General features: G+C 40.8%; 1 protein-coding gene across 1 annotated transcript; it reads right to left on the bottom strand.

Moving 5' to 3' along the window:
- Positions 1–353: 353 nt before the first annotated feature.
- On the bottom strand, positions 354–26,182 carry SDCBP (syndecan binding protein). The gene is made up of 8 exons (XM_073631668.1): positions 26,121–26,182; positions 10,325–10,409; positions 7,861–7,961; positions 6,042–6,203; positions 3,861–4,036; positions 2,240–2,411; positions 1,513–1,604; positions 354–911 (listed from the first exon to the last, which is right to left on the bottom strand). Exons 1-8 carry the CDS (start codon positions 26,169–26,171, stop codon positions 857–859), a joined length of 894 nt encoding a protein of 297 aa, XP_073487769.1. The 5' UTR covers positions 26,172–26,182; the 3' UTR covers positions 354–856.
- Between the last annotated feature and the right edge of the window lie 213 nt (positions 26,183–26,395).

Raw genomic sequence — 26,395 nt, 5'->3', positions numbered from 1 at the left:
TCTACTACACAAAGGCTTATAATCATATCAAAGTGAAACCTTGACATACACCGCCAGCCTACTGTTATATCGATGTTCCCCAACAGTAATAACCACTCACTTGGGTAGGAAATGGACAATGAAATGTTTTAATTTAATAGGAAAAAGTATTAACAGTAGTTATCCTCCATCTGTATTACAAAAGTCAGAGCAGTCCTGATCTTCTGACCTCGCTGCCTTCAGCCAAAGAGGTCACTGTAGACACGTGTCTGGGGTCAAATGATAGAATGGTGCCAAGTGAATGGATTTAAAAGTCACCCCATCTTACTTTCATGGATATAGTTTTCCTTTAAGCATAGAAAATTACGCTGCACTACTGTGTTATCACTTTAATAATCTGCAGCATATATAAAGCAAGATGGCATGCAAGTTAAACAAGATTCATACATAGGAAAATAGCTCTCACATAGAATAAAAAATTACAGCATTTTCTCGGATACAGTTACATGTAAGAATAGTGCATTTCTTTACTAAACCAGCAGTATAATCAGAATGGTAGAAATCAGTTGGCGGTACATTTCAATTTTGTGTGTCTGAATAGTAATCAAAATACAAAAAAAGTTTGACTATTATTCATTCAGCTTGTACAGCACAAGGTATGACAGCTTGTAAACATATTGCTGATTAAATGAAAGTTGCACAGCGCTCTACCTATTAAAGATGTGTTAACATATACTGTACAGAATCAGTTGCAATAGGTTTTGCTGTGTTATACAATGCCAGGGTTAACATGCAGTAATAAGAATCCTGCTCTTAAAGAAGACCTTGCTGTCTGCTTATTGTAGAATAAGTCCTAGCTCAGGGCGCGGAGCGCATGTTACACCTCAGGAACAGAGTGATCCATTAAGTTCTTCAGAACACTTGAAGCCATTCTGTTGAGGAAAAAAAAAAAAAAAAAAAAAAAGTGAACACAAGTTAGTAAATAATTTCAGGATTTTAGATCATCTAAGAAATTAATTTTTAAGAACATTTTTGAAATCATTTTCCCACTTTATATTAACCTCTCCTTTTGGAACAAGTGCATTCATATTTGGTCATGGCAGACACAGGCTCTACTTCCTGCAGTGTTACATAATGGTTGTGTCTTACTGATCCTTCTCACTATGCAAAACTGTGGGTCAGCCAACACACTGAAAACAGTCTACAAAGCTAAAACAAAAAGATATGGAAAGGACAAGCATGTAGAGTGTGTACCGTAGCAACGGCATGATTAATTAGATGTTAGAATGGCTCTGTCCTCGCTGGACCAGAGGGATTAGTGCCACTTTATAACTGTATTACTATAAGAAAAATAAAATTCCCCACCCCAATCAGAAACCAGTTCTGATGAATGGCAGCAACTTTCTTATCCAATACACCCTGTGGGGTCCTAATGTCAGAAGTGTTTGCTGTACACGGACTCGCTGTTATCAGTGTATCAATTTCCCAACAAAGCGTGCCAAACAGTCATTTTTAGGAAGACATTTCACTCACCTCTTTACCATGTGCTCAAAGATGTAAGATGGCATTACAGTGAGGGTAACCACATTTTCAGAAGTGGACAGCGTTTCTGCAACCTGGGAATCCTGTGCAAACACAGAAATACCATCAAGCTTATAATTCAGTGAACTACAATAAAATATATCAGATTCAACACCTAAAAGCATTCTGCCCCTGCAGTCGGATATCTCAGTTCTGCATTACCCTAGTCATTAACAGTAGTGATATATAATAATAATAATAATATTATATATATATATATATATATATATATATATATATAATTATATATTACACACACACGCAGGTTTCACAGGACAAATAAAAGCAAATGGAAATCTAGAATATCCTCCTTCCTTCAGTTATACCTTCCCCTTGGGTGTATTAGGGTGTGGGCCTTATAGGTTCAACAAGATGCTAATACTTAACCAGTGTGCCGATATACTGTAGGCAGACAGCACAGGAATCCGCACACCATGCCATGGTGAATTTACAGAATTCTAGTAAGGGGTTTAGCATTTTCAAGACAGCAGAAAGTGCTGAGGCTTGTTGTAAAACAATAGGGCTAGAATCAGTCATTTTTACATATAACAACCTGTCCTAAATATTTGTAAAGTGTAAACTTATTACATCACTGCACACATTTAACCAGAAACAAAAGATGCAGGACTTAATTCAACTGAATAAAATGACCCCAGTTCATAACACTCATTCAACATACCTTCATTCCAATGACATTCTGCCCATTAATTTCACAGAGATTGTGTTCTGTGAGAAGTCCATTCCTTGCAGCAGAGCTGTCCTTGACAATAGAAGTTATTCTGCCGTTTTTGAAAACAAACCCAACATGTCCGTTGCTATCTTTGTGCATTGTGATAGTGCGTTCAAATGGTCTGCAAAATACATGACAAGTTTAGCACAATAGAAACTTTTTTTTTTTTTTTTTTTTTTTTTTTAAAGTCTACCAATAGCATACTATATTCTCCTGCACACAGCCTATATAGAATTAGACAAGTAAAAAAAAACAAAACAAAAAAAAAACACAAATAAATAAATAAAAAAACCCAACAACTCCTCCATCAGTTTTTTGATTTGGTCAACGTCATATTACATATTATCCAACAATGAGGTCATATCCTTTACTGGAACCATCTATCATAAAGACATACACTAGTACTTAAAGGGTTGTAAACCCTTGTGTTTTTTCACCTTAATGCATCCTATGCATTAAGGTGAAAAAACACCTAGCAGTGACTGTGCCCCCCCCCCATGGGGTCCCGGCGCTTGATTGGATAGATTGATAGCAGCACAGCCATTGGCTCCCGCTGCTGTCAATCAAATCCAATGACACGGGGGCGAGGCCAAGTCTGCCCCCGTGTCATTGGACGCAAATGCTGGACTCGGGAGCACACACGCAAGGTGACCCCCCTGGGAGAGTGCTTCTCCTAGGAGGTTATCTGATGCAAAGAGAAGCCGCAAGAGCCGCCGGGGGACCCCAGAAGACGATGATCGGGGCCACACTGTGCAAAACGAGCTGCACAGTGGAGGTAAGTATGATATGTTTGTTAAAAAAAAAAAAAAAAAAAAGCCTTTACAATCACTTCAAGTTCAGAGGCAGTGAAACTAAGGCTCCATGTACACTAGCAGCTCCTAAACTTGCGTTTAGGAGCTTTTGGCATTTTTTTGCCCAAGCTCCTAAACTCAACTCTATAAAAGCCTACAGTATGTGTCCATATACATAGGCTTTTAGGATTGTTTAGGAGCTGCTGCGGTTAGGTAAGGTTCAACCCTCCCTCACCTGAACGCAGAAGAATCGCGTTCAGGATAGGAACATTTTGGCTGCAAAACTAGCAAAATTGCTGCGCAATTTTGACGCATTTGGCGTTTCCTACAACTGCGGTCAAAAGTAGTTCAAGTGCACATGAAGCCTTATAAAAAAAAAAAAAAAAAGGAAATACCTCTTTTAAGGTAGAAAACCTTCAACTTTTGCAATAATACTTACCTAAAAAAAAACAAAAAAAAAACTCGTTCATTCACTTTAACACGAATCCTTGCTAGATCTTCCACTATCCCGGAACTAGAATCCACCCCACAAAATCAGAGAATAGCCAGTTTCATAGGAGAAAGAAGTTGGCCTTATCCCTGCCATGTATGACAAGTACTGTCAAGTTTGCTTCAAAATGTTCTAAAATACTTCAATGGCTTACTGTGAAGTCAAGCATGTTTTGCCTTCAAATGAAAAAATGCACTAGACCCCTTGATCATCTTTGATTGTTAAAAAAAAAAATACTGTGTAAAGACTGCCTACTTCTTTCTTTTAGAAAGCTAAATAATGTACCAACCTGTCCCTTAGAACCATGGAAATTCTGTCTCCAGAAACTTGCTTGAGGAATTTATGGGACTTGTCTGAGCTCCAGCCAGCACAGTTTTCACCATTGATTTGCAGAATCTGATCACCAAACTTTAATCCAACCAAAGATGCTGGAGAATTGACTTGAACAAGTTGCACAAAAATACCCTGTAAAACAAAAATGTTATGTCAGAGGAGCTGCATTTTGACATGTATACACATACTTTCTCTGTGAATACATGCTATAGAAACAGGACAAATGTTACTCCTCCCTGTGAGTCAGTTATAATGTTGAATGTTCATGAAACATGCGGGTTTGTCAAAGTTTAATTGAACAAGCTGAAGTTAGGAGCTGATTGGCTACCAAGTACAGCTGCACTAGACTTTGCACTCTCCAGTTTTAGTAAATCAACCCCCGTTGTCTCACTTTAACCACTTGCCGACCAGCCACCGTCAATTAAACTGGGACAGGTTGGCTTGTTCTCATGAATTGCCGTAGCTGTATGTCGGCTTGGGAACTCGCTTTTGTGGGCACGCGCTCCCATTGGCCAGCGGGGGAGCCAATCAGCGGGTCCGGCGGACACTATATCCGCCTGCGATCGTTCCCTGCAGTGACAGAACTGGGATATGCCTGTGTAAACAAGGAAGATCTCCATTCTGACAGGGGAGATCACAAAGATCCTGTCTTGCTGCTAAGCAGGAAGATGGATCTGAGCGTTTCCCAGTCACACATTCCCCCATACAGTTAGAAAACACCGGCAGGGAACACATTTAACCCCTTGATCGCCCGTTAACCCCTTCCCTGCCAGTGTCAATATTACAATATCAGTGCATATTTTTAGCACCAATTACTGTAATAAATATCACTGGCTCCCAAAAAAAGTGTCAAATGTCAGTTAGGTGTCCAATCTCTCTGCCGCAATCCCGCTAAAAATCACTGATTGCTGTCATTACTAGTAAAAAGTGTGTGTATATAATTAATATTTATATTAAAAAAATGCCATAAAGCTATCCCCTATTTTGTAGACGCTTTAACTTTTGCGCTGTATCGCAAAAAATGGCCTGGTCAGGAGGTGGGTAAATCCTTCCAGGGCCGAAGTGGTTAAACAGTGGATGGTGGGCATGAAGTTTCTAAAATGTGTATATACAATTACCAGGAACTGTTAAGCTTTGAATCGTGTAAACAGTAAATTAACGCTTTCACATAATGTCCTAAATGGGAGATAAGTTAATATTAGGCCCAGAATCCAACCTAACAAATATTGTACCTTTACCCACCCCATCCAATAAACCTTGAGAGTACAGCTTACAGCCAACAAAAAAAGTAGTCCTGTGCATTATGGGAGGAGAATGTTAATTTTTCTTGGCTCAGATCTGTTCCCTTCACTAGGGAAAGCAATGACCACACATGGGCATATAAATACAAATCTCTTCATGATAGATCTCAATGCACAAGGACATCCCAACTTCAAAGAAGCCATGGTTAGTTTTTAAAGTACATCTAAAAGGTAATACATCTTTGTTAGTTTTAGTGGAAAGAGATTAGACCAACTGTCAGGTTTTATTTTTTTATTGCAATCTTTGTCTCTGTTAGGGAGATTCACCCTCTTTTGTGTTCTGTTTACTGTTCTCACTGAAAGTGACAGAGCACCACAAATCAGAATCACCACCAGAAGAGGAAAAGGGAGGTGAAATCTTCCAATGGGGACACTAGTTCTAGAGATCCTGACGACAGGGGATTCCAATTTTGTTGTAGGAATTCCCTTTCACTTCCTGACAGGAATTAAAGGAAAAGCACCCAAATGGGACACAAAAAAAAAAAAAAAAAAGGACATTTATAACGGTTCCCCAATTTATCCAAAATGGGGGAATAAATAAAAAAAGGCTTTGACTTTAGTGTTTTTTTTTTTCTTTATAATTTCAATGTATGTACATTAGAAACTGTGCACAGACTGTAGGTTTCTAAATTTAGAAATCACAATGAATATTTGCAATCATCAAGAAATGGGAAGCAACTACTCCTAGACATTATCTGCAAAGTTACTCTAGAATATTTCCCCTGAATAGGTTAAAACTAAGAACACCGCATAATACATAACCATCCAAAAGTAAAATCTCAACCTTCCAATCTTATTCCACTCCTTAGAATGACTGAAACAAGTTGGCAACTTACATTGTCAATAGCTTTAAGGCGGAGACCAATTTTTCCATCCTGATCCTTACACAAGATAACTTCACGGATTCCTTGTTTTATTTCTGCTCTACGGATCCCAAGATCACTTCCACTTATTGGAGCCACCATGTTATTTACAGCTGATGGTCTTGCTAGCTGCCGCTGAAGAATTGAAAAAGGTGTAAAAATAAATAAATAATACAAAAAAAAAAAAAGAAATCAGTGAAAAATCAATGAAAGAGAAACAAACTTTTCCTGTTTAGAAATTTAGAGCTGGCTACATCGAGACAGTGTTTTATACAGGTCACATGTAGCTCTTTTGCAAGTTTTGTGACACCAGAGATCTATTCCAATCCACAAAAACGTCAGTTGAGAGGGTTTCTAGTGCTGCCCCAGTCCCCCCCCCCCCCCCGACTTCCTGTGTACAGGACAGGTTAGTAGCCATAGACATAACAAAAATAAATAAATAAATGAAAACGGAAGGACCAAAATTTCCAACACTTCTCAATCTAATGAGAAAGTGATCATTATAAAGGGCCTGTGTATCAACAAGGAACTGCCATAGAAACACATTAGATGCTACTTCAGGTGCAATTTGTAAATCTCATTTCGTACATGAAGTCGTACCGGTGTGACCGGGGAATAATGCTTAATTCACACTTGTACAGTGCAACTTCGATGTATTTTTAGATGGGTTTGACCTGCATGCAACTTTGGCCATCACCAATTATAAATGGACAACATTAAAAACATTCAGGTGCAACTTTCATGCGACTTTTGAGGGTTAACATTGAAGTCTATGGCCCTCCAGTCACATGAACTACTTTGAAGTTGCTGCAACTTTAAGTCGCATAGATATGAACGGTACTCATTGTAAAAGATGGGGTGCAAATTGTCAAGCAACTTCAATGTCCAAAGTCTCATGACAAGTCACCCAAGTGTGAAAGAAGCCTAAAAAGGAATACATTCCAAATATAGGCCAAATTTTTAACAGTGATACAGGGTGACCCTGTATTACCTGTGCGCAATGCTGGACTGTAAAGCACCCTGCAGCTAACAATGCGTTGCACCAATGCAATATAAAGTACCGAACATTACAGGCAGACCTAAATTCACAGGGCGGCAGGGGCACTTGAATTTTTTTTTTCCCCCACATTTAACTTTATCATATAGGTGGCTTATTAGCGACCTTGCGATAGCAATAAAGAACCTGTCATTTACCACTGCTATTAGCCTCCTAATGTCACCTCTGCCATCTACTGCAGCTAATCAAGAACAGATTGTGCTTGATTAGATGCTTACCTGGACAAAAGTAGCCTGAGAATGGCAGCTCTGAACCCCACATAAAATGTTTGTCACTTCCAGGTTCATTAGTCACCCAGGAAATCGAGGAACAGATGTTCCCTGAGCTCCTCACGGATCTCCATCCTGAAAAAGTTTACCAGGGGTCTTGGGCCCTCCCCTGAGGGGGTGTCCCTTCTTGGTACCATAAAAAGCGACCCTTTACTGAAAAGCTGATTACTAGATTTAAAACAAAACAAAAAAAAAAAACAACACCACCTTGAAATTCAGGCCATTCAAATAAAACCTATGGACATCAGGTGGTTAAGCAAAAGAGTCACTTTAAAGTGCATTTCCAATAGCCACACTCCTCTCTAATTTCCATGCTGCAGATGTTTGATTAAACTCCAGCACTATAGGAAATCTGAAAACAGGTGCCAGCAGCCAGAACAGCTGAAGCTATAGGTCTGTGGAACATGAGCAAGGACATTGGTTTAAAACTAAACACTGTGAAAAAGAAAACAATCGCTTTACTTACTCCATCTGCAGGCACCATAGACATATTTTTGTGGATTTCATCTTCACTCAGGCTTAAACCCATATACTGGGACAACTCTGGATACAGTTTAGGATACAAACCTGACCGGGAAAACAGAGTTTGAATCAGAGAGTGCAGTCTTGAGAAAATATATGCAGGAAGTTAAATCAAGTATTACCTGCAGGGACTTCCAGAAAAATGCAAGCCTAAACCCGTTGTTTTTCCACGAAAAAATTAGTTAAAACGAGTTTTCATTAAATTTGAATATTTCCACAAAAAAAAAAAAAAAAAAAAAAAAAAAAAAAAAAAAAGAAGAAGAAGAAGAACGAAAATCCAAAGACCCCTGAACATTCGAAATCCTAAATAATAAACTAAACTAATAAGTATTACTAACTATTAAAATTCTAGGGATTGGAATTTGCTTTCAGATTTGGCTGTTAGTGAGCGTAACGAATACAAAATTTATCCGAAGTTACAAACTATCCAAAATAACGAATGCCGCATCTAAACCAATGGAACGTAACAATATAATAACCAATACTGTAGTAATAATAAAAATATATTATATATTATTAGTTACGTTCCATTCGTTTAGATGCGGCATTCGTTATTTCGTATAATTTGTAACTTCGGATAAATTTGTAATTGTTATATTCACCAACAGCCAAATTTGAGAGGAAATTCCAATATCTTTAACCCTTTCATGACTAAGCCTATTTTTGAAATTTGGTGTTTACAAGTTAAAATCCGTATTTTTTTCTAGAAAATTACTTAGAACCCCCAAACATATATTTTTTTAGCAGGGAATCTAGAGAATAAAATGGAGATTGTTGCAATATTTTATATCACACGGTATTTGTGCAGCGGAGTTTTAAAACGCAAATTTTTGGGAAAAGGGACACTTTCATGAATTTTAAAAAATCCAAACAGTAAAGTTACCCCATTTTTTTTTGTATAATTTGAAAGATGATGTTACACCGATTAAATAGATACCAAACATGTCACGCTTTATAATTGCACGCACTCGTTGAATGGCGGCAAACTACGGTACCTAAGAATTTCCATAGGGACGCTATAAAATTTTTTTTACGGTTACCATGTTAGAGTTACAGAGGAGGTCTAGTGCTAGAATTTTTGCTCTGACGATCGCGGCGATACCTCACATGTGTGATTTGAACACCGTTTACATATGCGGGCGCGACTTCCGTATGCATTTTCTTTGCTGAACGAGCTCACGGGGGCGCTTTAAAAATTTTTTTTTTTTTTTTTTTTTTTAATTATACATTTATAAAATTGTGTTTAAAAAAAAAAATTTTTTTTTGATGACTTTTATTGCAGTCACAAGGAATGTAAACATCCCTTGTGACAGTAATAGGTGGTGACAGGTACTGTTTATGGAGGGATCGGGGGTCTAAAAGACCCCCGATGCCTCCTTTGCACGTCAAAGTATTCAGATCGCCGAAAAAGGCGATTCTGAATACTGTGTATTTTTTTTAAACCGGCGCCATTGGCAGCCAAGTAAACGGGAAGTGACATCATGACGTCGCTTCCGTGTTTACGATTAGTTCCCACGGCTTTGTTCCAGCCCGCCCCCAGCTGCCGGAGGCAGCCGATTGGTCACCGGGCCTCCTGATCGAACGGGAGGCCCGGTAAAAGCGGCGGGAGGGGGGGGACGTCCCCTCCCGCTCCTCCGGTATAACAGCTGAGTCGCATCGGTTGTTATACTCGGATAGCCGATCGCCCGCTCTAAACAACGGTACCGGGATGATGCCTGCAGCTGCGGGCATCATCCCGGTATAACCCCGGAAAGCCGAGTACGCACATCTGCGTACGCTCGCCGGGAAGGGGATAATTTGTTATTAGTTAGTATTTCGGATTTTCGTTATTATTTTCAGATTTTTACGAATTTATTCCAAATAACGAGTTTCGAACATAATGAATGACCCAAAAAAATAAAAACAAAACAAAACAAAACAAATGAAAACCAGCAGTTCACACGTCTACCCCTTACCTTTATCCAAAAAGCAGCTAAAAAGCTAAAATTTGTCTTTCCTTTGTGTGAGGTAGTATTTCTACAAGGCCTAACAAATCTGTATATACAGCTTACTCATTTTTCTATACCAGACTTGCCCAAAACTCATAAGACACTCCAAAGTCTAAAATGAGATGTTCACCATAAGCAAATATGCAATTTTGGGTGGATAATATTAAATTCATCTGTTGAAATATTCTTACTACCTCATTCCCCACCTACAGAAGATTATAAAAGGACTTTAATGTGGTATATCTACAGAACAAAGTAAACCACCCTTTTCTATTGAAAATACTAACTAATCAGTCTTTTTGCGTTTGATACCAGTTTTCAATACAAGATAGATCTCCTTCATATTAACTTAAGAAATTATCAACCCACATGCTTTACATTTTAAAAGAAACTCATAAAATGTAGAAGCTCGGCTCATACCTCCATGCTGGGATAAAGGTGCTGAAGCTGAAGCCTCCGATAAAATTGCTGGATTGGCTGGGTTTGATGCAAATGCAGTTTGAGCCTGAAAAGTAATGTTAAAGATTTAAATGTATTAGGTAAAACACATTATCCTTACACTGTTGTAATAGTGATGAAACTATAGCAGATATGCAGAGTTTTAAATGCTATCAAGAAGTCACTTTACCTTTAAAAAAGTGTTTTTTGTTTAGGGTAGGTAAGGGTAAGAATTTTCATGGCAGGATGCGTTCAAAGAAGACACAAGCTTAAAAAAACATTAAAAAGGCCAACTCCATCGGTGCGACTGGCACCCCCAAGCCTCTTCTAGAAGACGATCTGGGCCGCAGTTGAACAAGGATATCATACAATAAGTACAGTGCAGGACTAAACAGCTCTGCATTAAACGTGGGCATGGCAAGGGCCATCCATAAGCCAGAGGAGAAGAGTAGAGGTCGACCGATATGGGTTTTTCTCTGGCCGATGCCGATATTTAGAAATCGCGGTGGCCGATGGCCGATATGTGATGCCGATTTTTTTGGGCCGATATATTAGGCCGATTTTTTTTTTTTTTCTTTTTTTTTTCCTTCATCTCATCAAATTTAACAGTTAGACCCCTTTCACACTGGGGCGTTTTTCAGGCGCTTTTGGGCTAAAAATAGCGCCTGTAAAGTGCCTGTAAAACGGCTCTCCTGCAGTCTCAGACCCCATTCACACAGGAGCAACACGACTTGCAGGTCGCCTCAGCGAGGCGACCTGCACACGACTGCCCGGCGACTTGCAAAACAACTTCTGTATAGAAGTCTATGCAAGTCGCCCCCGAAGTCGTACAGGAACCTTTTTCTAAGTCGGAGCGACTTGCGTCGCTCCCCTTAGAACGGTTCCATAGCACAGAACGGGAGGCGACTTGTCAGGTGACTAGGTCGCCTGACAAGTCGTCCCTGTGTGAATGGGCTCTTAGTGTGAAAGCCCGAGTGCTTTCACACTGAGGCGATGCACTGACTGGATGTTAAAAAAAGTCCTGCAAGCAGCATCTTTGGAGCGGTGTATACCACCACTCCTGCCCATTGAAATGAATGCGCACCGCTGCCAAAGCGCCTGCAAAGCGTTTCGGCAGCGGCGCATTTAACACCTTCCTCGGCTGCTAGCTGGGTTATAAGCTCCCCGCTAGCAGCCGAATAGCGCCGCTAAAATGACGGTAAAGCGCCGCTAAAACTAGCAGCGTTTTACCGTCAACGCATGCCCGCTGCAGTGTGAAAGCAACCTAAAGTGATACAGAAAATTTTTTACATTTAAACATTTATTAAACAAAACAAACCTCCAATCAGTTCACTTGTATGTATAATTTAGATTAAAAAAAAAATATATAAAAAAAAAAAACTATATCTTAAAAATAAATACACAAAAACAGGTAATCAAAACTTTTGGACGAAAAAAAATGGGCTAACTTTACTGCTTAGTTTTTTTTTTAATTTATTAGTGTATTTTTTTTTTTTAAATTGCGTTTGAAAGACCGCTGCGCAAATACCGTGTGACATAAAATATTGCAACAACCGCTATTTTATTCCCTAGGGTCTCTGCTAAAAAAAATATATATAATGTTTGGGGGTTCTAAGTGATTTTCTAGCAGAAAATACAGGATTTTTACTTGTAAGCAACAAGTGTCAGAAAAGATTTAGTCTTTAAATGGTTAAACTGAGAACTTCTACACAGGGAGTTCAGCTCATTCAGAAGTGTAAACATTGTATCAATTCAGGTTCTTTTTATCAGATTTGGCAGGCTGCCCAGAGAGGGGAGAGAAGTGCTTCACAGAAGACTACAGGCAACTTGTATTGACTTCAGAAGTCATTTGCAAGTTGCGCTGAGTTATATCGGCCTTTTTTATCAGCACAATCGGCCGATGTCGATTAAGAAAAAAACACCAAATATTGGCCGATATATCGGTCGACCTCTAGAGAAGAGTGTGCAAAAGCAAAAAATAAGCCAAGTATTACACCTTATTCTTCTTCCCCTTGAGTTAACAAGCATTAAACCCTTGCAGGTTGAACAAAAGAAGAATCAATACATGCCTCCATCCACACTGAACAGAGTGGCGGGAGGAATCTACACTGCTGGCTGTTGTATTCAGGCAGCCTAGACCAGTGTTTCTCAACTCCAGTCCTCAAGTCGCCCCAACAGGTCATGTTTTCAGGCTTTCCATTATTTTGCACAGGTAATTTGATCAGTTTCACTGCCTTAGTAGTTACCACAGCCATTTCATCTAAGGGAAATCCTGAAAACATGACCTGCTGGGGCGCCTTGAGGACTGGAAACACTGGCCTAGACAACCGTGGCTGTCTGAAAACAATGATGCTGCTGAACAGTGATTGGTTTTGATGAAATGTAGTTACTGGCAGCCCAATAACTTTCCAAATGGCTTGAATCGATTTTTAAATTGTCTTGTCGAGCGGGGGTTAGCAGAGCCACCTACAGATCAAACTTTAATAGAAAATTCTGTTTCGGATGAAAAGTGAAGCTGTCTAAGGCCAACTTTAGGCTTGTCCCCTACTCATTGACAGCACTCAGACATGGAGCATTCTAGAATGGCACCGCGTTGAGCAACAATCGCCCTATTTCCACCCTGCCGTTTTTGGCAAAAATCATGGAGCGAGCTGCGGTATGGCAACATCAACCTCACCTTGAGTCTAATAAAATTTTTGATGACTTCCAGTCAGGATTTCGTCCTGGGAGGGGATCGGAAACAGCCCTGGCAAAAGTCCTGGACGATTTGCTCTGGGCCTTGGATGAGAATGAAGCTTTGGCCTCGGTACTTCTGGATCTGTCAGCAGCTTTTGATATCATCGACCACTCTATACTTGTGGATAGGTTGAAGATGGTGGTGGGAATGGATGGTATAGCTCTGGCATGGGTAGCCTCGTTCCTGCGAGACAGGGTTCAGAGGGTAAAGTTGGGACCATTTTATTCCTCCGATAGTCCCGTCTTGCGGGGTCCCACAAGGATCGGCTTCATCTCTGATCCTTTTTAACATGCTGCTGCTGTACATCATTCGCCGTCACAATGTCCTGTTCCATGTCTATGCTGACAACACCCAGATCTACTTCAAATTATCCAAGAAAGGGGAGGATTAGGTCATGCTGGCCTCCTGTCTGGAGGAAATCCAATCCTGGATGGGTGTCAATTATCTAAGTCTAAATGGCACCAAAACTGAATGTATCATCTTCAGTAACCAAGTGTATTCCAACCTGTTTCCGTCATGGCCGAAATCTTTCAAACCTTTTCCAATTCCAGCCACTCAGGTCAGGGACCTGGATGTCATCTTTGACTCTAGGTTGAACCTACGCCCTCAGGTAAATCAGGTGGTGAGTTCATGTCACTTCTACCTGAGGTCGACTTTTCGCTATATCGCAGACTCTGACAAGATTGCCATGGTCAATGTCATTATCAGCAGTCGAGTGGACTACTGTAATGCCTTGTATTTGGGTTTGCTTGCTTGTACCATCTACAAGCTCCAGTTGATTCAGAATGCCGCAGCAAGGTTACGGACAGGTGTTGGTCGCCGTGACCACATCACTCCATCCCTTAGAGCCCTGCACTAGCTGCCCGTGAAAGAACGGGTTCTGTTTAAAACCGGATGTCTTGTCCATAAGGCACTGCATGGATGTGGCCCAGAGTATATGAAGGAAAAATTTGTCAAGTATGTGCCTACCCGATCCTTGAGATCAGCAAACTTGGCCATACTGAAGATTCCAAAATTTAAAAAGAAAACATGCGGAGGGAGAATGAGTGAAGTACAAGGAGCTGAATTTTGGAACTCATTGCCTCTGAGACTTGAGAATGACTTTTTGAAATTTCGAAAGAAATTGAAAACTCTACTTTTTGTACAAGCTTTTGGAGTCACCTAATTTTTAATTGGGGTGTTTGTGATGGACAGACTCCCTGGCTTTTATTCTGTATCTTGCTATGATGGTTTGTTGGTTCTCTTAAGGTTTTTTAATGTCAATGTCCTTTTGTTTTTGCGCATCGAGGCCTTCGGGTTAGACTGCTTAGGTTAAGCATTTTAATAAATACTTTGTAGAGCCACCTTTTGCGGTTATCACAGCTCCAATTCGCTTTGGATAAGTCTCTATGAGCCTGCCACATCTTACCACTGGGATTTTTGCCCATTCCTCATTGCAAAACTGCTCCAGCTCCTTCAAGTTGGATGGTTTGCGCTTGTGAACAGCAATCTTTAAGTCTGACCACAGATTTTCTATTGGATTGAGGTCTGGCCTTTGACTAGGCCATTCCAACACGTTTACATTTTTCCCCTTAAACCACGCAAGTGTTGCTTTAGCAGTGTGTTTGGCCATTGTCCTGCTGGAAGGTGAACCTCCGTCCTAGCCTCAAATCACACAGAGTGGTACAGGTTTTGCTCAAGAATATCCCTGTATTTAGCACCATCCATCTTTCCCTCAACTCCGACCAGTTTCCTAGTCCCGACTGCTGAAAAACATCCCCACAGCATGATGCTGCCACCACCATGTTTCACTGTGGGGATGGTGTTCTTTGGGTGATGTGATATGTTCGGTTTGCGCTTTACATAGATTTTTCTTTTATGGCCAAAAAGTTCAATTTTAGTCTCATCAGACCAGAGCACCTTCCTCCATACATTTTGGGAGTCTCCCACATGCCTTTTCGCAAACTCAAAAGGTGCCATTTTGTTTTTTGCTGAAAGTAATGGCTTTCTTCTGGCCACTCTGCCATAAAGCCCAACTCTATGGAGCATACGGCTTATTGTCGTCCTATGTACAGATACTCCAGTCTCTGCTGTGGAACTCTGCAGCTCCTCCAGGGTTACCTTAGGTCTCTGTGCTGCCTCCCTGATTAATGCCCTTCTTGCCCGGTCCGTGAGTTTTGGTGTGCACCCGCCTCTTGGCAGGTCTACTGCTGTGCCATGTTCTTTCCATTTGGTTATGATAGATTTGATGGTGCTCCTAGGGATCAACAAAGATTTGGATTTTTTTTTTTTGAATAACCTAACCCTGACTTTTACTTCTCAACAACATTGTCCCTTTACTTGTTTGGAGAGTTCTTCGGTCTTCATGGCAGCATTTGGTTAGTGGTGCCTCTTGCTTAGGTGTTGCAGCCTCTGGGGCCTTTCAAAAAAGGTGTGTATATGTATTGACAGATCATGTGACACTTAGTGAAATGATGTCCACCTGTGTGCAATCTAATTATGTGACTTCTGAAGGTAATTTGTTGCACCAGAGCTTTTTATGGGCTTCATAACAAAGGGGGTGAATATATACGCACATGTCAATTATTAGTTTTTTAATTCTGAAAAATAGTTTTATGTAAAAAGCCAAGGGGGGGGGGGGGGGGTGAATACTTTTGCAAGGCACTGTACCTACCAGAGCCCCTTTTCTCTCTCCAGCGATGTCCGCTATCCCCTCAGCCATCCAGGACACTTCTCCCGATTGGCTGAGACAGAGCAGCGGCACCACTGGCTCCCGCGGCTGTCAATTAAAGTCAGCCAGCCAATCAGGGGAGAGAGGGGGCGGGGCTCTATGTCTGAATGACTACACGGAGCTCTGACTCGGCTTGGGTGCCCCCTGTAGCAAGCTGCTGGCTGAGGGGCACTCAAAGGAGGGGAGGAGTGGCTAGGAGCAGCGAAGAGAGAGACCCAAGGCAGATGATCCAGGCTGCTCTGTGCAAAACCACCTGCACAGAGGAAGTAAGTATAACATGTTTATTTAACCACTACCCGCACAGCCTATAGCAGATTGACGGCCAGGAAGGGGTTCAGTTATCCTGACTGGGCGTCATTTGACGTCCAGCAGGATAAAATGGCGGCACGCAGCTCGGCGATCGCGAGTTTGGCGTGTCAGTTTGACATGCCGCATCTCCGAGTGTAGTAAGGAGCCTCTGACAGAAGCTTACCATGTGATCAGCTGTGACCGATCACGGCTGATTATCACGTGAACCAGGAAGTGCCGGTAAACGGCACTCCTCGGCTTGCGCTGACAGGGAGAGCCGATTGGCAGCTCTCCCTGTCGGGGGGGGGGTGTCTGTGCTAATAATCAGCACATTTATTATCAGCACAGCCCCCATCAGCTGCCAATCAGTGCCCACCACATTGCTAATCAGAGCCCAGCAGTAACACCTGTCAGTAATGCCCATCAATTCTACATATCAGTGGCTCCTCATCAGTGAAGGGGAGAAAACAAAATTTTATGACAGAAACTAAGAAAAACTTAGTTTTTCAAAAATGTCGGTCTTTAGGTTTAAAAAAAAAAAAAAAAGGAAGGAAGAAAGGACACCCCAAAGGTGATCAAACACCACCAAAATGAAAGCTCTATTTGTGAGAAGAAAACCAATATCAAAATTTTGTTTGGGTACAGTGTTGCATGACTGCGCAATTGTCATTCAAAGTGCGACAGCACTGAAAGCTGAAAATTGTCCTGGGAGGGAAGGGGCGAAATTGAGTGGTTTCAGAGATAGAAAATGAAACATGACAGCAACAGTGTCATGTGCCTAAACAGACTGGCTTTGTAAGGAGTGCATTCATTTCTGAATGAGGAGCATACATAAAGTCCAATCCCAAAGACACTTTCTCCATCAACTAGCTTATATAGAATGACATTTTTTTTTTGGAGATACTAAGGCCCCTTTCACACTGGGGCGGTAGGGGGCGTCGGCGGTAAAACAGCGATATTTTTAGCGCTGTTTTACCGCGGTATTCGGCCGCTAGCGGTGTGGTTTTAACCCCCCGCTGGCGGCCGAAAAAGGGTTAAAACCACTCGTATAGCGCGGCTATAGCCGCGGTATAGCCGCGCTGTCCCATTGATTTCGATGGGCAGGAGCGGTTTAGGAGCGTGAATACACCGCTCCTTCGATGCGGCTGACAGGAGATTTTTTCTTCTCCTGCCAGCGCACCGCTTCAGTGTGAAAGCCCTCGGGCTTTCACACTGAACAAACAGCGGAGGCTGTTTTGGGGCGGTTTGCAGGCGGTATTTTTAGCGCAATAACGCCTGCAAACCGCCCCAGTGTGAAAGGGGCCTAAATACACGACATCAGAAAACTACAAAGCGGCATCAAATTTCTAATGCACTGCTTGATCGACTGTATACAAGACTGATGAGCCATCAGAAGACTGGCAACCTGAATGAACACAAGGCTTTTGTAAAATGTGTACAGGTTACGGTCAATCATTCACTATGACCAGGACAGCAGTCTGTTGACAAGGCCACACATTACTTATTTAAAACAAATTGATCTAAAAGGAATCTAAAAAGGGGCCATAAATAATCTTCCTAATGGTTCATTTTACTCATCTCAGTGAACCATGGGAATATAAACATTTTGTATATGTGCACACAAAAGCCATTCTCAGTTATTCAAATGAAACCATGGCTTCCTTCCATTCCTCTTCCTTGTGAGAAAAAAAATAAAATAAATACACAAAGGCTTCCTCCTTTCATTTACAAGTCCTCGTTTTCATGAAAAACATTAGTATTCTAGGTAGCTTTTTTGGCAGGATTTTAGTTTTTCATTAATAAAAAAGGTTACCGAGGTGTTCAAAGCCTTAAAGAGGAACTGCAGTCTGCTCACATAATTTGTAATAAAAACATCTTTGCCATTCTGAAGCTTCCCTCCAACCACTTTGCATATTTTATATATACTGTGATTCTGTACTTGCCAAATATGCTGCAGAAATCTCCCTCCACTGAGTCTGGCTGCAACCATTTTAACTGTGGGCAGCTGAAGCTGCTGCCTGTTCACTTCCTGGAGAGAGAGATCAGCCTAGGCTAATGACCAGACAAGAAACAGGAAGTGGGCTGTATAAGGTATTAACAACAAGGGCAGAAGATTTAATAGATGGAAAGATGAAAAAAAATGACTGAAGTTCCACTTTAACAACTGCTAAATATTTTAACACATGACACGTTCTACATATCAGAAACAAGTAGAAAAATTATAAAAAATAAAATATCAGACAAAATGTTAAACAGAACCTTTCCACACAAATCTAGAACATACAGGCATCTTCACCCACATTTTTATTACCCAAATGAGTCACTGACCTGAAACAATTATGGGAATACAATGTGCTGACAAGTTTATCGGTCTACTGCATGCTTGTTCCAGGTCAACAGTTTACAAAGTAAATGCAAACAGAAAAAAGTGACAACTTTAAAAAGACAAGTCAGCAATGGCAAGTGATATGTCCAAACACAGCCAGACTGACAAACAGAAGCACCAACTAAATTAATGGTGATGAAAACATTCACATGTGAAAACCGACAAACCAGGAAAAAGAACTAACTATTTTGTATTAAGTTGTCTATTGAGGCTGTGATCTCCTTTGGTTCTGAAAGCCATGAAACCCAATTTTTGAATCTGAGGGATAAAACACCAATAAAATCTATTAATGAACATTCAATTTTTCCTTCTAGAAACAAAATAAACCAATGGTTAGGTACCTGTAACAAGATATTAGCATATGAAACACACCAATATACATTACATAAAGAAAGTCTTTATTTGTTTTGGAACAGTGCACTTTTTTAAATACCAAAAATTGTTGAGCTCTTATCCCTCAGATTCGATAATTGGGTTTCATGGCTTTCAGAACCAAAGGAGATAGCAGCCTCTATAGACAACTTTATACTAAATAGTTTTTCTTTCTCCTGGTTTGTCGGTTTTCACATGTGAATGTTTTAGGTTTTCATCACCATTTATTTAGTTGGTGCTTCTGTTTGTCAGTCTGTTTGGTCTACCTTGTGTGTTGTATGTTCTGATCCGACACGTGTGGAGCTCTGTTATGAACGAGTTTCTTTGCTCAACTGATTAGCAGAACCAACTAGCTAAAGTCCGCAATCCCCTATTACCAGTAACAATATGAATGGTCATCTCCAGTCTTACTTTGTTTTCTTTTTAATGAAAAGTTGATTAAGGCCCCTTTCACACTGACGTGACTTGAAAGTTGTGCGATTTTAACGCATATTCAGGGAATGCCTGTGTAAACTTGGTGTGCAGCCTCTATAAAGAAATAAAATGTACCTGCTGGCAAAGCCAGGTTGTTTTCAATGCTTGCATTCAGACTTATACTTGGGATAAAGTGAGGCTTAATGGAGACTGCCTTTGGAGTCAGAGGCGGGGCACCTTTCAACACTATGGAGCTGGAGATGGTCAGGAACACATTGGGAGGTCTTGTGCTACATGGCGGTGAAGGGGTTAGGAAATCCAACTTGCTCTGTCCAGTACCCAGGTTCAATGAGAGGTGTTCCAGGATCTCAGGGAAGTGATTGCCTCTCAGTGGGACAGTTTCCACTTTGCAAAGACAGGCAGGTGGGGGTAGTATCCGAGTTGACCGAGTCATATGGATTGGCGGATGACTCAGTTCTAGGGTTATCAAAATCTAACTTGCACTATTCTCATCCCTAATGGCAGGGACAGAACATTGTGCATATATTACAGTCAATTTGGGTAATATCCTATCAGACTCTACTGTGTTACACCCTGGAGTCCATCTTGTTCTGATGGTCTATGAGGCTGGACAGCCTCAGATGACTGGTACTGATGGGTGCTGGAGAAAGGAAGGCGTTATGCTGTGTCAAAGGGAAAAAGACAGAATAATGAAACAGCAATACTGGCACAGGAAGGGGTCATGTCTAATGGATGCTGAGGTGGTGTCACAACTTGTCCTAAGCAAAGCAAATATACTGATGCTGGTCTCAAATGTCTAATGATGCACTGTATTCAGCATCAAGTTAAATTGTACTTAGCAGGGTACACTATCTCAGGGAGTCTATTGTACATGTCCTCTTGTCCTTGGCATGGATATAGCAGGAACATCGGGTTGTACCCAGATTATCCCTGAAGAAAGGTTTTATAGCCAACCCGACACCTCCATACACCTACTGAAAGTTCTGTTGGGATTCGGGGAGGAGTTAAAAGTTAAGTAGTTAGACTTTGGGCAACAGGATTTAAATTGTGCCAACAGTTTGTGTAATAGAAGGGCCCTGCTCAAGAGGTTTATAATCTAAGGGGAGGGCGTGGTACAAAAAGTAATAGCTGCAGGGAATTATCTGATGGAGCTAGCTGAGGTAACGTTTTAGGTGGAGGCGGGTAGGCTTCCCTGAATAAATTAGTTTTCAGGGATCACCTAGTGGTGAAAAGGGTAGGGCCTGGCTGGACATATTGGGGTGGGGAGTTCCAGAGCAGTCCTGATTTGGGCATGGGAGGAGGTAACAAGGGAGCTGGAAATCAGGATGTCTTAGGAGGAGCGGAGTGGATGATTTGGGTGGTATCTTAAGATCGAAAGAGGTTAATCCAAATATCTCTAACTAAGGTTTCTTAATGGGAAAAGTTTATTCAGGTACAGTCCTAGTGCCACAGCTTTAGTAAACTCCACCCTGTTGCTGTCCTGATGTGCTTAATTATTAAGAGACCGATGTAGAGTATTGTGCGCATTGATCTATATTTTTCTTGTTTTTTGTTGTTTTGGGGAGAAGCCTCTAAAAATTTGAGGAGTAATAAAGAGCAGTCAGGTTTACCTAAATTCTAAAAGTTTCAATCATTTTTTTCTCTCTCTCTCTCTCCTTTTTAAGATCTGTGTACCTGACTTACAAATATACTGCTAATCACTAGTGCAGGGAGAGGCGTTGCCCTTTTTGTTAAGGAACTATTTGTTTCTTAACCATTTTGTTAAGGAAGTATTTTTTTTTGTTTGCTGCTGTCAGCAATAGCTTTCAGGGCAACTATGTATTCGTTTTTTTGAATACAGATTCAATGCGCTTTCAGTCTAAAGTGGAATGTGTAAACTAAAAATCTTGGTTGGAGAAGCATTGAACCTTTGATTATTATTTTTATTATTCTTCTTGTTCATTACTTACCTCTCTTTCATTCCTTTTCCATGTTTAATATATATTTCTATTGTCTATTTCCTTACGATAATGTAACTAATTCATCAGTCATATAATTTTTTGTTTTTGCAAATTAAAAGGCGTTGGCATTCCTACCCACCAGTACCATATTTCACAACCATTGAAACCAAAGTATCCCTGGACATCCAGGTCTTATTGTAATTCTACATCCCCCAGTCTGCCTACTGCTTTAACCTGAGCCCCGTGAGCAGGTGTGGTGAACCCAGGGACCTGGCAATAGCATGCAGTGTTGACCATCCCTACCTTCAAGGGCCCTAGTGGATACTGGCTGTTGCTCGGACTCTGTACCCTGTGGGGATCCAACTTTACTCGTTCACATTACACCCCTTATAAGTATTTAGTCTTAATAGCCAACCTGCTGCATTCCTCCAATAACTGTACACTGACATTCTCCTTTTCCTTTTTTGTATTCATGCACGACCACCACCTGAAGAAGCAACAATATTTGCGACAAAAAGTGCAATGACTAAGACTCTCCTGAACTTTTCTTCACCATGCTGAAAAGTGCTGTCTCGCGGTCCGATCCAATTTTTGCAAACATCACACAGCATTCCCAAGTTATGGGACTAAAAGATGTCAGGATTCCGCCATCGATGTTGGAGTTCCGCTCTTCCAAAGCATAGGAGCTTGGAAACATCACAGCACAGGTACTTCATTCCGGGACAATACAGTGTCCCGGAACGAAACGGATCAGCCCGTTCGCGATTTTGCATTGACTGCCAAATGTCGGTGTCATCCAGCCAGGCCAGCCCAGTGGTGTAGCATGAAGGGGCAGCTGGTGCCCTCTCCCCTGTGTGCAACCTCCTGTGCTGCTGTGACTGCCATTGGTTGCTGTCCCAAGAAGAGTGACCCAAGTACTTCCTTCAGAGTCCAACCCCTACACCTCCGATGAAGCAGACTCCGCAGCATCCTCCCCCCCGCCCAGGGACTCCAGTGGTCCAGCCTGCCCCGCCCCCCACGATTCCTCAGTTGAAGGTCACGGGTGGCCTGTGTGTGTGAGGAGGAGGGGTGGTGCTCGGTGCAGACGAGCGTACAGCGGCTGCTGGCGGAGCTTCCGGCCTGCGGGGGATACCACTCATCTGATCTGGAGGATGATCATCATGGAGGCCTGGCCTGGAGTGGTAGCGAAAGCACCGATCTAACTTGTGTCTAGGGCTGCAACTAACGATTATTTTAATAATCGATTAGTTGGCCAATTAATCGGATAATAACCTAAAAGTGTGGTGTATAATATGTAAAGTTTAAAAAGGCAATTCTTAAATATCTATATGCAGTGGCAAGTATAAATAACCAACTATATGGTTTTAAGAAAAAATAAATAAAGACTCCTTTGGTGATTTTCAGACAGATTCTGAAAAAAAAAAATTTTTTTCATTTTAAGAACATTCATTCAATTTTCTAATCGTTAGTGGGGTCAAAGCGACATTCGTTTTCCACCACAGTGATAGGAAAATGCAAAGGAGCAGAATAGAAAACTTCCTTTTAGAAATCACTTTCATTTTAAAACTGAATGTTAAAAGTGACATTTTCAAACGATATTCTTTCATTCAGTGAATGTACAAAGATTTTTTGTATGAATATTCTCGTCCAAAAATCAATACTTGTATGGACAGCATAAGGCTTGGTTCCCATCTATGCAATTTGCTTTTGATCCATTTCTGCTGTGCGTGTTTGTGTTTTGCTGCAATTTGCATTTTTGTTAATTTTTTTTTGACCAATTTGTTGTTGGGCAGATTAAGAAAATGCCAATCATGGGAAAAACGCACTACATACTTTTGTGCAGCTTCTCTATTTAACCAAAAAAAGCACCGTTTTGCGTTGAAAAGTCCTTGACCCTTTCAAAATATGCAGCAGCTGAAAAAAAGCATAGATGTGAACGTGTCCCAATGTTAAATTAACTGTAGTGCGTTTCTGCAAGAAGCACCAAAAATGCATAGGTGTGAACCAGACCTAACACATTTATTAGCAGCAGCATGCTTTATTTTGTATCACCAGTCATCATGGAGAAAAAAAGAGGAAAAAAAAAAAAAAAAAAAAAAAAAAAAAAGCTAAAATTAGCCCTTTATAGTACAAAAAGAGCAGATAATCGCCACTATAAGGGGTTCATTTATACTGTGAAACAGTGAAAGTAAAATTATATATATATATATATATATATTACCCAGAAGTAGGATATATGGGCATTATAACTGGGAGTCAGACAGACATGAAGCTATACGAAGTGTGGATATAAATCTTTTATATTAAAGTTTTCATGGATATAATAATTTTAAATATAATGCACAATACTAATAAAAGTTTACTTTAAAATGTAAGTGAAATCCCTTCTATTACCTCCAGCCTCCACCTTCTCTGGGTTCGGATGCTGATCTTCCCTGTACACAGTCTTTAAAGTGATTTTTTTTTTTTTTTTTAAACAAACATGTTATACTTACCTACTCTGTGTAATGGTTTTACACACCGCAGTCCCGATTCTCCTCTTCTGAGGTCCGCCACTAGCACTTCTGGCTCCTCCTGCCTTCAGAGTGCCCCAATGGCAAGCTGCAAAGTATAGTATACAGTGCCCCCATAGCAGCGATGGGGAACCTTGGCACCCCAGATGTTTTGGAACTACATTTCCCATGATGCTCACCTACACTGCAGAGTGCATGAGTATCATGGGAAATGTAGTTCCAAAACATCTGGGGTGCCAAGGTTCGCCATCAGTGCTCTGTAGCAAGGTAAAAAAAAAAAACCCCTCTGCCTTTAGAACCACTCACTTCTTGCCCAGGACTACATGTCCCATGAGGCATTGCTCCTCACCCATACACAAGCTCTCAGGCATTTACTGACACGTATGGACGGTGTACTGAGCTGTACGTGTGCTGCACTGTGTAAACTGACATGTATGGATGGTGTGCTGCACTGCATTTCCTGATATGTAAACAAATAATGCATTCTGTATGCAGGCCAACTAATCGGCTGACCGATTAATCGATTATGAAAATAGTTGTTTGTAGGGCGGGAGCTTTCATTCAGGTGTGGCAGTCCTAGGAGCGGCATCTCCCTTTGAAGATGTTTCGGCCCTAATTGAGTCTTCCCCTGGTCATGGGTCCTTGACCATTTCGGAGCTGGTTATGCAAGGACTAATGATGGTGTCAGATTTCACAAACGTGAACATGCAGTAGAAACTTGCTAGACCAGTAGGATTGGATTTCAGCCAGTCAGGGTTCAATGTCACTTCTGAACCAATGAATGTATTCCAGGGGAATAATTGCCAGAACATAAAATCAAAGCTCCCATTGATGCTCCGTCTCTCTCTTTGGCTCGTAGACCTGTCTGGTAATGTAAGGTTTTTCTGTGTATTAGATTTTTCATTGCTTTCTTAGTGTACAACTTCCTCTTTCTGTAATTGTTTTCGTCCATTGGCAACACTGTATTTGTAACATCACTGCTTTTAAAAAGGTTTTACCATCTACCTTCTAGTTGGTAATATCTGATTAATACAAGTTTCTTTTCTTTACAATAGTAAGTTTAAATAAAATTAGATTGTTATTCTTTTTGCACAGTTATCATTCGTTATTAATTCTATTCGTTATATCTGCAAATGCATAGGCTAGACTCTATAGACAAAAAGGTTGTAATCACTTATGGTATATATATCGTTAGGTGAATAAGTGAGGTAGGTAGAAATCGCCATATTACAGGTTCCCACGTTTCTGCTCCAAGAGCCCTTTCACACTGCCAGCACTGGGGCGTCGGCGGTAAAGCGTTGCTATTTTTAGCCGCGCTTTACCGTCGTTTTCGTGGCGCTTTTCGCCCCCGCTAGCAGCCGAAGAGCTAAAAGCGCTGCTGCCCATTCATTTCAATGGGCAGGGGCGCTTTAGGAGTGGTGTATTCACCACTCCTAAAGCCCTCAAAAGAAGCCGCTTGCAGGGCTTTCACACTGGGATTGCAGATGAGGCTTTTTTCAGGCACTTTACAGGCACTATTTTTAGCGCTAAATTGCCTGAAAAATGCCTCCAGTGTGAAAGGGGTCTAATAGCTTGCTTTCAAAATGTGTCATTAGGTAATCAAATTATTTCAATCACTGCATAACTCCATGTACATTAGTCTTGCTGACTGCAAATCTTGAAAAAACACATGTACCTTTTAATTTGCCACACCTGGCATTCTAATGTTCTAACCTTTATTCCATAAGAACTATTGCAAATAAAAAAGGGGTCATCTAACGAACACCATTATCTTCTGATGTCTACAGAGAAGGGTGTCAGCTTGGTATGCATAGTAGGATCTTTTAAAAACAAAATTCTAGTTCTTGCTATAGTTTTTGATGATGCCAATAGGATGTTGTATTATGTAGAGCTCAAGGTAAGGTCACTGGCTATTTTAATGTCTATTTGTGCAGTTTATCCAAATAAGAAAAAAATATAAACTGCCCAACGAGTCAGAGGAAGAGTACCCTCGCCGCCCACTCCGTGAAAGTGATCAGTGGCTATACACACTACTGATCCCAAGTTCACATTTTTGTGGGTTTTGGAGTTTTTTTTCCGCTCCTGAACTCCCCTCTATGTTATCCTATGTGTCCATGCACACAGACATTTACAAAAGTTTAGTAGCAGGGCAGTGTAGAGGATATTTTCTGAAGGTCCTAATATCGCATTCAGGAGAGGGAATTTTGACAACAAAAGAAAGTTTAAAAGACGCTCACTGCTGCTAAACTCACATTAATGTGTGAACATGTCTAAAACTCTAGGCACGTTTAGTACTTCAGTGTTCATACATTTCAAAAGCCAGAATAAATGAAAAATGGTTTAAAAAAAAGCAGCTATAGCTAAAATTTAATAAATGAGATATAACTATTTTTTTACCTGAATGACTCTGTCAACTTTCAAGTCTTCTAGAGATGGATACAGAGACATTGTTCTTATTCCTGCCAAGAAAAAAAAAAGAAAAAAAAGGACAAAAAAACTTTTATTGTAAATATAGATATTACAGAAAAACATTCCAAGAACTTTTGAAAGAAAACAAGAGTTTACTAGAAATATTTGACATCTGCTCCACAAGATCTCAAACAAAAATGATGTATTCAGCTTGTCATAAACCCTTTCATGATGTACGCTTCCTTACCTGCACCTCATTGGGT

This window comes from Aquarana catesbeiana, linkage group LG05 (assembly GCF_042186555.1).
Source record: "Aquarana catesbeiana isolate 2022-GZ linkage group LG05, ASM4218655v1, whole genome shotgun sequence".
NCBI lineage: Eukaryota > Metazoa > Chordata > Amphibia > Anura > Ranidae > Aquarana > Aquarana catesbeiana.
The sequence above is the reverse complement of the archived record's forward strand: the minus strand, read 5'-3'. Positions and strand labels throughout refer to the sequence as shown.

Bases quoted from the DNA above. Each gene is read 5' to 3' on its own strand.
- SDCBP (XM_073631668.1), bottom strand. From the start codon at position 26,171: ATGTCTCTGTATCCATCTCTAGAAGACTTGAAAGTTGACAGAGTCATT. The intron at 7,962-10,324 runs GTATGAGCCGAG...TTTCCCGGTCAG, and splicing joins ACCTTTATCCCAGCATGGAG to GTTTGTATCCTAAACTGTAT. The intron at 2,412-3,860 runs GTTGGTACATTA...TGTATTTTGCAG, and splicing joins TCCATGGTTCTAAGGGACAG to ACCATTTGAACGCACTATCA.